General features: G+C 48.3%; 1 protein-coding gene and 1 long non-coding RNA gene across 2 annotated transcripts; both read left to right on the top strand.

Annotated features, from left to right (window-relative positions):
* Window positions 1–2,730: 2,730 nt before the first annotated feature.
* Window positions 2,731–6,036, top strand: LOC130378883 (uncharacterized). The gene is made up of 4 exons (XM_056585488.1): window positions 2,731–3,448; window positions 3,594–3,733; window positions 4,468–4,656; window positions 4,868–6,036. Exons 1-4 carry the CDS (start codon window positions 2,821–2,823, stop codon window positions 4,937–4,939), a joined length of 1,029 nt encoding a protein of 342 aa, XP_056441463.1. The 5' UTR covers window positions 2,731–2,820; the 3' UTR covers window positions 4,940–6,036.
* A 1,146-nt stretch (window positions 6,037–7,182) lies between these two features.
* Window positions 7,183–9,458, top strand: LOC130378884 (uncharacterized). The gene is made up of 7 exons (XR_008894977.1): window positions 7,183–7,947; window positions 8,034–8,084; window positions 8,216–8,260; window positions 8,352–8,413; window positions 8,540–8,597; window positions 8,694–8,757; window positions 8,912–9,458. It is a non-coding gene; the product is annotated as an uncharacterized LOC130378884 (long non-coding RNA).
* The last annotated feature ends 3,716 nt before the right edge of the window (window positions 9,459–13,174 follow it).

The following is a 13,174-nucleotide window of genomic DNA, read 5'->3' as shown; positions in this document are numbered from 1 at the left end:
AATCCCAGCTTAAAGGGACTCTCACCTTTGTTGCATTTGAGAATTACAGCACATTCAAATCATCCCGCCTTCCTCCAATGCCCCACCCCCTAAGCGTTATTTACAAAAACTAAGTACAAAACTAAGCGTTATTTTTTTAGTACTGCAACGACCTCGCCGGTGACATAATGATGTTTAGTCATTATTAGTTGAAGGTGGTTTTAATGAACCAAAACCAGGTCACTGAAACGCGTAACATTGTAACCAACGGCAGAAAACCGACACAAAACAAACCCCGGTTACCCCGGCAACCCCCAACACGGTCTCACTCGCGTGCAGGCCCCCACCCTCCTGTTCTTCCAAGGCCCTCCCCCAGCGAGAAGCCCCTGACTGCAGCCCGCAGACGGAGCCCACATGGAGGGGGCGGGCACTCAGTCCACATGGAGGGGGCCGGCCCTCCGCCCACATGGAGGGGGCCGGCCCTCCGCCCACATGGAGGGGGCCGGCCCTCCGCCCACATGGAGGGGGCGGGCACTCAGTCCACATGGAGGGGGCGGGCACTCAGTTCACATTGAGGAGGACTGGTCAGCATCAACAGCATTTCTGATCCCCTGAAATTTACCAGAAATTACCAGAAATTAGAGTGTGCCCGCCCGAGCGAGTGATGGCTAAAACATGCAAGTAAGTGAGACTGTCAAAATTCTTAATATATTTAGTAATATTCATGCAATTGTGTATTATGTCTTGTTAACTACTTAATCGTCAATTCCCGCCGGCGGGAAAGTTTTAGTTACACCTAGCATGTTCCCCCCAACATGCTAGGTCAATTTTCAGCATCATAAGGTTGAGTGATATAGTCATGTCATACACCGTTGGAAAGCTTAGAATCTCAGGAATGTCAACCAATGTCAACCATTCGGTGGAATAAATATGTTTAGTGAATATAGATCAAATATATTCTAGTGTCTTAGGTCAAAATAGCCCCCCTCACCCTCCCCCACCCTTGGTGCATACTTTATCGTCGTTGTGGATATCCTTAGCAATGAGTTGATACTTCATGTTGGGTCTTGAAATGTTCATAAGAGTCCACAGAAATCGAATATCAATATTATTTTAGTCTAATTACATCGTGTATATGCACACGCCATCTTATACAAAGCAGCCGAAAAATAGAAAACCGAAACGCTGCAATGTTTTTTTGTAGAAAACTGCTTTTATGTTTATACTGGTTTTCTTTTACTTTTAGAGACACGTCAGTGTAATTGCGGATGGCGAGAGCCCTGAAATACATCTGGACAGCTGCAGCGGTCTTCATCACTGCCCCTTCTGCCAATACAAAGCATCAAAATGTGTTATCGACTATCACATCACATGCCATGCCTCGGTTAAATACAGAGGTATATTTTCTTAATTTCTTCTTCTTCTTCTTCTTCTTCTTCTTCTTCTTATTATTATTATTATTATTATATATTTGATACCATTTTAAATACACTATTTAAAATATGTCCATTATGAAAGCAGTTATTATTAATTGTATATCTTGTATATTTCTTCTTTCAGAGTTCACAATCATAAAGTGCGGTTTAGATTGCAGGAAGAAGACGCACTTTCATTGTTGTAATTGTGCAATAACAATTATAGACCGAAAACAGATTTTAAAGCACCTGGAATCGCACAACACCCCAGAGGCCCCTCCAGAGAGACATGTGGCCCCCTCCAGTCACCCCAGTGGCCCCTCCAGTGGCCCCTCCAGTGGCCCCTCCAGTGGCCCCCCCAGTGGCCCCCCCAGTGGCCCCTCCAGTGGCCCCTCCATTCACACCAGTGGCCCCTCCATTCACACCAGTGGCCCCTCCAGTGGCCCCCCCAGTGGCCCCTCCATTCACACCAGTGGCCCCTCCAGTGGCCCCCCCAGTGGCCCCTCCATTCACACCAGTGGCCCCTCCAGTGGCCCCTCCATTCACACCAGTGGCCCCTCCATTCACACCAGTGGCCCCTCCAGTGGCCCCCCCAGTGGCCCCTCCATTCACACCAGTGGCCCCTCCAGTGACCCTCCAGTGGCCCCTCCATTCACACCAGTGGCCCCTCCATTCACACCAGTGGCCCATCCAGTGGCCCCCCCAGTGGCCCCTCCAGTGGCCCCCCCAGTGGCCCCTCCAGTGGCCCCTCCAGTGGCCCCCCCATTCACACCAGTGGCGGCCCCTCCAGTGGCCCCTCCATTCACACCAGTGGCCCCTCCATTCACACCAGTGGCCCCTCCAGTGGCCCCTCCATTCACACCAGTAGCCCCTCCAGTGGCCCCCCCCAGTGGCCCCTCCATTCACACCAGTGGCCCCTCCAGTGGCCCCTCCATCCACACCAGTGGCCCCTCCATTCACACCAGTGGCCCCTCTAGTCACCCCAGCGACCCCTCCAGTTACCCCAGTGGCCCCTGCTGTGAGACAAGTCCCTCCTGTGAGACAAATAGCAAAGGTGACTTGTTCACACTGCAACCTCCAATTAAACCGTAAGAATTACAAGACCCACATACGCCGGAAGCACGTCGATTCTTTTGAGGTTGTCTCGAAAGAAAGACATTTGGCATGTCAGTGCATCGATCCAAAAAATGGTGTGTTTGCGGTTGAAAAGTCGTTTCATGGTCCAGCAACACCCATACACGTGATAAAAAAAACATGGGGACCTACACAGAAAATTGTATGTGAGTTGAACCAATGCCAACTGAATGCAGAATTTGCCGTACGATCCAGGATATTACCCTTTGAATGTCATCATCTAAGGTCACTGTCATACTGCCCACGGTCAGAGAGCAAAGTTCCTGTTTTATCTGAGGAATCCTTGGTTTTGATGGTTCAAAACAAATGGTTTGGAGAGGAGCGGAAAGCAAGCCTCATACAGCGGCAAAAGGAGGCAGATGCTGAAGGTGTGCCCCTGTCTTTGGAACTCACAATTGGTGGACCACCAGCCAAGTATCACATTTCTGTGTACGAGCCCAAGGTGTCCTATTATAGCAGGCTTCAAAGGACCATTGTAGCTTATGACAGCAAAAAAAATAGTTGGCATTGTCCTTGCGCCAAACCAAAACAGGCATGCAAACATAAAGCCATAGGTAAATGGCACCTTTTTCAAACAAAAAGGCACTTGTTTAGGAGGCTGAAGTCCACCGATTCAGAGGGAACCCTACCACCACAACTGACTTCAGAGCAGGACGGCAGTCAGCGGGAAGAGGGAAACTATCCACCAAGGGACAAAGGGGTAGAAAGAATGCTGAAGTACATCGCGGCGAATAAAAAGCTCCCTGCTGAAATACCACAGGCTCTCATACAACAGAGCAGAGATGCCCATGTGTTGAATGGCTATCCAAGGCATTTGATTCCAAAAGAAACCAGATGTATGGAATGTGATTGCATGCTCAGTGACCCTGTACTGATAACCTCTAAAGGGAGGATTCTGTCAGCCAATAGTGTCATTGAAGGTAATTATTTCATTACTTCATGCTTCTCATACCTCAAATCAAATCATGATGCCACATTCAATTCATAGTAAAATAATATTCTCTGCTGATCTGAGAAGGCAAGCATAAGATATTCAACAATTGTGGCATTACATTTTCTTTTAAGGAATATCAACCTACAGGAGAGTATGCCTGGACTGCAACATGGTGTACAGGTACCAGGAGTGGGAGGATGGTGTCCACAATTTTGACGACCATCTGATCCTGTCCCTGCACTTGTGCCTGTCGTTAAGGAATGGAATACAGGTGAAACCACATTACTCTGTATATTTTGTGTTAACTTAAATACATAAACTATGATACAGTAGAAAAGTAGAGCATTCTGTTTATATTGTCCTCATTATGACCTTATACTATCTTGCCATAGTCACCTCACATAATTCATTATATTTTATAATGAATATTACAAAATATAATATTCATTATATTATATCCCATTATAGACACAGCCTATTTTATCAGCAACAAAAGGACAGGATTCACACAATCTATTAAAACTGTAAATAAGTATTGTTTATTGTCACAAGCTGTAGTGTTTTAACCTGGTCATACCAGACCATCGTACTTCATTTCATTTGTACACAAGGTCTGGAATCGCTCAATTGACAAACGTTAACTCACTTGAAGGCGGGTGTCTGTTGAAGTTTCAAACTATTGGATCTGGCCAGTACCACTCTGGATCTGCTAACCAAAACGCATTACGTTTGGTCGTGACATATTTCATGCGCCGGCTTCTGAGCCACTCCCTCTGTTCGCTGATTGGACCGGCAAAAATCTGTCTGGAGAAAACCTACGAATATACCACAGGCCCAGACTGATACTGAAGGGAAATGAAAATTGAGCGGAAGTACGTAGGCGGGCGGTGCCAGGCTAGTAGTGTTTCAGGGCTGACCTAAAATGTGACTCAATAACAAAAGTATCTTAAAATAAAGATGTTTGAATTGTTAAATGATTAATTGCATTTCTCTCCATTTTTCCAGACACACACTGCTGTCAGTAGACTTCTTGACACTTTTGAAGCTACAGAAAAAATGTCCTTCCCGAACAAGGACAGGGTTCTGCAGGCCTATTTACACTTCGAGGCTTTAACTGACCATGAATACATGTATGCATGTATATCCTGTGGATACAATCCATCAGTTATAGTAATGGATCTTCACAAAAAAGGGGTATTTAATAAAATGTTTCACAAAATGTATTCACTCAACGCTTTCACAATAGCGCCTTTCTCCAAATTACTGTCATCTCAACAATATTATAACTATAATGGAGTTAAAATATTGGATTTTTTTCTTTTTGATTTTTTTTTTGGAGCAGCGTGCTCCCATGATTTATTTTTTTCATGTTGACACCAACATCATATCTATCTTTTTTTACCAGTCAGTGACATTGAAAGCCCACCAGACAACTATGATGGTCATGTGGACATCGAACAGTTCTGGGATGCTGTGACGAGAGAAATGCTCAGCAGAGGTTTAATTCCATGTAAGTCATGAACAAAGTCAAACCAGCTTTTAAGAATAACAATGTTTTGTCTCTGTTTGAGATTATGTGATATCATTTTCTAAACAAATGCTTTACGCAACTATTTCAATAGTAGGTGAGAAGAACCCCTTTGTTGTTGCCCCGAGCTACCACCACTGGGCACCATGGATCGGTCCCCAAACCAGATGCTCAGCACATGTCCTGAGGCCTGTTTCAGGTAGCTGGTTTTGAGGCAACCCCGAGTTTGTTCGCTCTGAGTTAGTGGAAACTCTGGATTTTCCGTTTCAGGTAGCAGGTTCAGCGCAACCGAGAGTTAGTTGCTGCGGCAACATACGCCGTGGGTCTAACCTGCTCGGGAGGTGGTTAGACCTACTCTGAGTTTGTTGTCTATAAGGCTGAAGGCAGCTCTCCGACAGAAGGAAGTGTTAGAAATGGCATGTCCTTTTCTACGAGAGCCTGTGTACGTAGAGGCTACGATCCTCAGAAGGAATCTCCGTGAGGAACGATTATTAAGACCCCGGTTGGATATACTTTATTTTCCTGATCATTTTCTATCGTTGCTATCGTTTTTAAGCGCAATCCATCATTTATTTAGACCACCTTCTCAGCCCCCATGTTAACTGTCAAACGCACCGGGGGCATGCTTGAAGTTTAAGTTTAAGTTTTTTGACGCAATTAACGCATGAGTAGAATGATCTGCCCCGTGCATCCCACCCGCTCTGTACTACAGTCACTTTAACGTTGTGGCTTTCCCATGATCAGAGTAGCTGACTAACCACGGACCTATAACTGCTGCAAGTCAAGAAACTCATTTTAAGAATGCAAGGCAGAAAAGTCCCTGGTACTGCTTTTAACCAGATGCTGTTCTTCTCTACACGCAGCTCAGCATAATCGTCTGCAATGTTCACTGAAGTAAAACCCTTTGAGTAAACTGTTCAACAAAATAACTTGTCCCACCACAGCCCGATGTTCTAATAAAGACAATCTACTTTTTATGAGGATTTCTTTATTTCCTGAAAGCACAAAGTCATTCATATTGGGTATGTTTTTAGAGCAGGGAACAGTATCCCCGTTTCCACCTCACCCACCTTTAACTTATGTTCCAAAATTTGGATCTCCAAAGCATCCTTTTGCATCTTTTGAATTGTTACAATTAGGGATGGGAATTGATAAGAATTTCACGATTCCGATTCCGATTCCGATTCTGCTTATCGATCCGATTCCTTATCGATTCTCTTATCGATTCTCATTGGGTGAGAAAATAAGTATAAATGTGTTTGTTTGCATTACATCTCTTTAATATCTGATCAGAAGTGCTTCTAGTATTAGGAAATTGTACATTTTCAAATCAATTGGTCTAGAAGAAAAAATATATGTTTCGCTTTTTAAGCCCAAATGCCATCATTATGTGCCATACAACTAAAAACACAGACTGAAAACAGCCAAGTAAGAGCTTGTGCCTTTTGGAATTATAACAGTGCTCATTTGCATTCAACTTGTAACAAAATTAAACTGACAAACAAAATGAAGCATTGATTAGACAGAGATTTATTAGATGGGCCTACCTAATAAACCGTTGGAACGCATAAGACCGGAAACCATAGCAATGCCGGTAAACAAACCCCGAGAAGCCCAATCCCTATGAGAGCTCCCCACGTTACGGCCATCCGGAGGCGACAGAGCTGTTGGCCGTGATATTATATATACAATTATAATATAGTATATAATATATTATATACTATTATATATAGAGCTCCGGGAGTCGCAAACGGCAACAATCACTTTCTCCTCCATTCCGCGGTTCACCCGGACTGCACTGCACTGAGTTTGACGGCTGAACGCGGATTGGCTGTTATGTTACACATGTCACTCAGTTATCACGCTGTTGAACGCTGATTGGCTGTCATCACGACAAAAACTTGTCATCGGTTTTCTCCCGCGAAAAACTCGCCCTCATACGCGTCTCTACGTTCACTTTGTATGGGATCTTGTCGCCCCGTCGCGTTTGGTGTGAACGCACAATGCGATTCTTCCTCGGCGGCGACATGTTTGCTGCGTTCTGAACCAAATCAAAGCAGCGTGTGTGTGACGTCACGACGCATTTACCGCGACCGGAACCGATAAGCGGAATCGTTAAGCAGGCTTGCTAACGATTCCAAGGAATCGGTTGACTCGGAACCGGTTCTGAACAAGAACCGGTTCTCGATTCCCATCCCTAGTTACAATTGCATGAAGGTTGGTGAGGGCATCTGGTTCAAGTAGCCTAGGGCGATGACGCCATCAGTAACTGGAAGAAGATGATTAGACAGTGAAATTATTACTTGAGCCAGAATATTGCCCCATCTAATTTGTAACGTGCTGTGTTGCGTGTACATATTTAATTATTTTGAATAACCAACCTCTTATAAAGGCATTTCTATCCTGGAGGGTGGGGGGGGTCAGAGGAGCTCCCCCCAGGGATGCCCTCAGCCACAGGACGCAAACTCTGTGGCTGAGGGCCATCTCCTCAGCCTCTGTGAGGGCTGCAGGTGGTGGACCCCCTCCAGTCTTCCGGGCCTCTGCTTTTTTTCGATTTGCTAACATGGAGGAAAATGTTACCCTAAAATTCAGTAAGCGCTATTTTGAAGACATATATATATATATGTAATGCATCGATTTTTTATTTTTAAATTGTGGCTCTGTTTTACATAAACTAAAATTGTAGATACTGTACATAATTTCCAATTGGATGCGTGAAACCGAGGCATAGTTGCAACTTATCAGTGGGGCTGTTCTGACCCTATTTTTTTTTATTACAGCCTGGTGGCTTATCCTGTTACAACTGTGTTCTAAGCTTTTATGCATGTTTAGGAGGGTTAAGAATAGCAGAAGTATTGTACTGTTAAATTGACTTTCCTGTATACTGTGTTCACAGAAACTTGGCTCAGATCTTAGCCCCTGGGCCTTGGAAGACTCTTACTGTGGATGATCTTCAGGTTTTTTATTTTTTATTATTATTATTTCAGAAATAAACCATCTGATTCTACCTTCTACTAAAACATTTTTACTCTCCACACTACAGGGTGCACCCAGGCAAGGTTTTTCCAACAACTGTGGGGTGTTTGTGTTGATGGTAAGGAAATGGCTATTCAGTATATTATGAATGTCATATTGGGGCAACTGGGGTGGTATTTCTTCTCTTTTCAAAAAGAGTTGTTTTTATTTTTATTAACATAAATATAAACCACTTCTCTTAATTTACAGTACGCAATGTACATTGTCATGGATGGAAGGTGGGACTTTGCTGAGGTATGTTTACATAAGTGTATCATCACTAGTGGAGGCAAGGTTTTTTTGATTTGTATTTGTTAACCCATTTGAATATTGTTTCTTTTGTCAGTCAAACATGAAGCAAATACGGCGATGGTGGTGCCTGGTTCTTTTGAAGAACTTCCCCATGCCGTAAGTGTCTTAAATTGGGTTTAACGTTTCCTTTACAGTTCTGAAATAATTTGCTTCACTGTAACAAACTTGCCAAAATGTATTGAAATATTGAAAATATGTAATGTATGCCATTTACTCACCAAGGTCTGCAGAGGAGCTTTCAGGAAGCAGGAAGAGAAGACGGGAGGGAATAAAGCTATTGGTACGTACGTGTCATATACTGTAATGTGTGATGTTGTCTTAGAGCAATTGTGAAAGACTATAGTCTTACCACCCACCCACCACTAATACATTTCAGGATAAAGATCTCTGCACAAAAAGGGCTAGAGTTGCTCCAACAGCATCCAGCTCTGAAGGATCAGGTAATGTATAGACTGTTAATCCAGGTGAATCCATGTAGGCCTACACATATTCAGAGTATTTGTGTTACGAGGCAAGACGGGGTGAACCCAAACGCACGGCACAAATGACGACAGGAAGAGGTTGGTAGCAATTAACCAGTTTATTGCTACACAGAGCAGAGGAGAATGTCTGTGGCGATCCGGAGATGGTTGGTCGGGTGGATTGCCGGACAGGTAGTCACCCTCGACGGTTCGGAGGAACTGGTATTCCTGCAGGAGAGGAGAGTCGAGTGGTGAACGAGAACAACGAGAATACTAGGAAAAGGCTAGAGAGGTCGGAGGATAACTTAACTAGGTAAGTGTAGTTGACGATCTGGCGACGAAAGGTTGAATGACTGGGGAAGATATACAGGTGGGCGTGATTGGTGATGATGGTCAGGTGCGGGTGATCACCGTGGCTGGGTTGGGGAGTTCAGCAGGCCACGCCCCCGTACATGAAACAGAACATGGACAGACAAGACAAACAGAGAAAACTAGCGGCAGCTAGGATCCGGTGGGAGAGACCGTGACAGTACCCCCCCCTCTACGAACGCCTCCTGGCGGACGTCTGGCAGTAGGATGCGCTTTATGGAAATCCGAAATCAATGTATCATCCATGATCATATTCCGTGACAGCCATTGCCGGTGTTCTGGTCCGTAACCCTCCCAATCCACCAGGTACTGGAAACCACGCCCCCTAGGACGTATGTCCAGCAACTGCCGGACCGTCCACGCCGGGTGATTGTCAATGATGCGCGGTGGAGGTGGCGCAGGCGTAGCGACCGCCAGAGGGCTGGAGGAGACAGGCTTGATCAATGACACGTGAAACGTGGGGTGAACCCGAAGAGAGGGAGGAAGCCGGAGACGTACAGCACAAGGGTTTATGATGGCCTCGATTTCAAAAGGTCCAATGGACCGGGGCGCGAGTTTCCGAGAGGCTACCTTCAAATGGAGATCCTTAGTTGAGAGCCAGACCTTCTGGCCGGGGACGTAACGAGGTGCCGGTGTCCGGTGGCGATTGGCCTGCCGCTGGGAGCGGGTGGAAGCCCGAAGCAGCGCAGCCCGAGCTTTGTTCCATGTTCGTTGGCAGCGTAGGATGTGGGACCGAACTGAAGGAACAGCAATCTCTGCCTCCTGCGAGGGAAACAGCGGGGGCTGGTAGCCCAGGGAGCAGAGAAAGGGAGACATTCCGGTAGTGTCATCAACCCAAGGAAGATGAAGGCTCCATGAAGCGGGATTGGCGGCTGTGACGCAGCGTAGCATGCCCTCCAGTTCCTGGTTTGCCCGCTCCGCCTGGCCGTTGGTCTGAGGGTGATATCCAGAGGAGAGACTGGCTGTGGTTCCCAGGGCCAAACAAAAGGCTCGCCACACCTGGGAGATAAATTGGGGGCCCCGGTCCGACACGATGTCCGCAGGGATGCCGTGTATTCGGAAAACCTGAGAAACCATCAGCTCTGCAGTCTCTCTCGCAGAGGGAAGTCCGGGTAGAGCGATGAAGTGGGCTGCCTTCGAAAAACGATCAATTATGGTGAGTATGGTGGTGTTACCTCTGGATGGAGGGAGACCGGTAACGAAATCCAGGGCGATGTTGGACCACGGACGACTGGGGATGGGGAGCGGGCGAAGCAGTGGGGTGACCCCACTGTAACACGTCTGAACGGACTGCATCCGGAACAAACAACCGACCGGGAGGGCCCGTGCCCGGATCGGCCTGATGAGCCTGGGCCTGGGTAACCAAGGACTCAATCCTCCAGACCACTGAGCCCACCACACAAGTGGGTGGTAGAATGGAGTCCAAAACAGAACACTCCCCGTCCACGGAGTGCAAACGGGACAATGCGTCCGGCTTGGTGTTGCGGGAACCCGGGCGATAGGAAAGGGAGAATTTAAAGCGACCAAAAAATAGCGCCCACCTTGCCTGGCGGGAGTTGAGACGTTTTGCAGACTGGATATAACTCAGATTCTTGTGGTCCGTCCACACGACAAACGGCAGTTCCGCCCCCTCAAGCCAGTGACGCCACTCCTCGAGCGCGAGCTTGACGGCGAGGAGCTCCCGATTTCCCACGTCGTAGTTCCGCTCTGGGGGAGATAGCCCTCGAGAGAGGAAAGCACAAGGGTGAAGCTTACCGTCCGAAGCTGAGCGTTGGGACAGTACAGCTCCAACCCCAGTGTCCGATGCGTCGACCTCCACCACGAATTGCAGCTTGCCATCGGGCTGCGTGAGAACCGGAGCGGAGACGAAGCGTCGCTTCAACACCTCGAAGGCCGCCACGGCCTCCGAGGGCCATCTGAAGGTCACCTTGACGGAGGTCAGCGCTGTGAGGGGCGCGACGATGCGGCTGAAGTTCCTAATGAACCTTCTGTAGAAGTTTGCAAACCCCAGAAAGCGTTGGAGCTGCTTGCGATTGGTGGGAGTAGGCCATTCAGCTACAGCAGCTACCTTCCCTGGATCCATCTCCAGCCTCCCCTGGCCGATAACGAATCCCAGGAAGGTCACCGATGGCGCATGGAATTCGCATTTCTCCGCCTTGACAAATAGACGATTCTCCAAGAGGCGCTGCAGCACTTGACGGACATGCAGCTTGTGCTCTGCGAGGGACCGGGAGAAAATCAGGATATCATCAATGTACACGAACACAAACTGATGGAGCATGTCTCTCAATACGTCATTGACCAGGGCCTGAAATACTGCTGGGGCATTTGTAAGACCAAAAGGCATCACCAGGTACTCGAAATGACCTAATGGGGTAGTGAAGCCTGTCTTCCACTCGTCCCCTTCTCGGATGCGGACCAAGTGGTAGGCGTTACGGAGGTCCAGCTTGGTAAAAACTGTAGCACCCCGCAGGGGAACAAAGGCAGAGTCTATGAGGGGCAACGAGTACTTGTTCTTAATCGTAATGTCGTTGAGTCCCCTATAATCAATGCAGGGGCGAAGGGACTTATCCTTCTTGGAAACAAAAAAAAACCCTGCTCCTACCGGTGAAGATGAGGGCCGAATAATCCCTGCGGCAAGAGAGTCCCGGATATACCCCTCCATGGCCTCTCGTTCTGGAAGTGAGAGGTTAAACAGGCGGCTGCTAGGGAGAGGGGAACCAGGAAGTAAATCAATGGCACAATCATAAGGGCGATGTGGTGGCAGAGATAGTGCGTGTTGTTTACTGAATACAGATCCTAAATCATGATAGTCCAGGGGCACCAACGTGAGGTCCGGGGACTCCGGAACCGTCGGTGGGGAGACTGCCGTAGGTGCTGAGGCGGAGCGTAAACAGTTCAATAGGCAATGGGTACTCCAAGCAGTGATCCTACCAGAAACCCACTCCAAACTGGGGTTATGGAGACGAAGCCAGGGATGGCCCAGGACCACAGGAGTCTGGGGTGAGTCAATGAGGTGAAAGGAAATCTTTTCCTGATGGTTACCGGAGAGCAGCAAGGACATGGGAGCGGTCTTGTGCTCAATTCTGTCCAGGTGCAATCCATTGAGCGCACTCACCTCCATAGGCACGTCGAGTGGGATGAGGTCTACTCCCAGCTGTCGAGCCACCCTTCGGTCCAAAAAACTCTCGTCTGCTCCGGAATCGACGAGGGCGGAGAGGGGCAAGGAGCGGTTCTGCCAAGACAGAGTGGCCTTCAGCAGAGTACGGGAGTTAGAATAGTTAGGGACACAACTCGATCGATAAACTCCCATTACGACCGAGCCGGACCGTTTCCCGGGCGCCGGGGACAGTGAAGGAGGATATGGCCTGTCCTCCCACAATACATGCAAGCGCCCGTCCGTCGGCGCTGGTCGCGTTCCTCCATGGTTAGGTGGACGCGCCCCAGCTGCATGGGCTCTGGCTCGGGAAGGCTCGGAGGCTCACGAAAGGCCTCGGTAATCCGCGGCGGAGGTCTCACTGTCGTGTGCTGGGAAGGAAACGATGACGGGGTCCGGACGACACTCTCCCTCCTTCGCTCCCGAATGCGGTTGTCTAATTGCATGGCGAGAGTAATGAGTGCCTCCAAGTCGGACGGCTCGTCCCGCAACGCGATCTCATCCCGTAGATGATCAGCCAGGGAGCGCTGAAAAACGTCTCTCAGAGCGTCGTCACGCCAGCCGCTCTCTGCTGCGTAGATACGGAAGTCAATCACCAGCTCCGCCACGCTGCGACTGCCCTGGCGTAAATCCAAAAGTCTCTGGGCAGCCTCTCGGCCCCGAACTGGATGATCGAACGTCCGTCGCAGCGCCGTAGTAAAGGCTAAATAGTTCGAGGCCTCGGGACCCCCGCGGTCCATCTCAGCCGAAGCCCAGGTAAGCGCCACCCCTCGAAGGCAGGCGACGAGGTAGGCGATGCGGGAGGTCTCGGTGGCGTAGGTGAGTGGCTGCTGCTAGAAAACTCCTCCCACCTGGAGAAGGAACCCATGA

The sequence above is a fragment of the Gadus chalcogrammus genome, unplaced genomic scaffold (genome assembly GCF_026213295.1).
Source record: "Gadus chalcogrammus isolate NIFS_2021 unplaced genomic scaffold, NIFS_Gcha_1.0 GACHA110, whole genome shotgun sequence".
Taxonomy (NCBI): domain Eukaryota; kingdom Metazoa; phylum Chordata; class Actinopteri; order Gadiformes; family Gadidae; genus Gadus; species Gadus chalcogrammus.
Note: the sequence above shows the minus strand (reverse complement) of the source record. Positions and strands in the feature narration are given on the sequence as shown.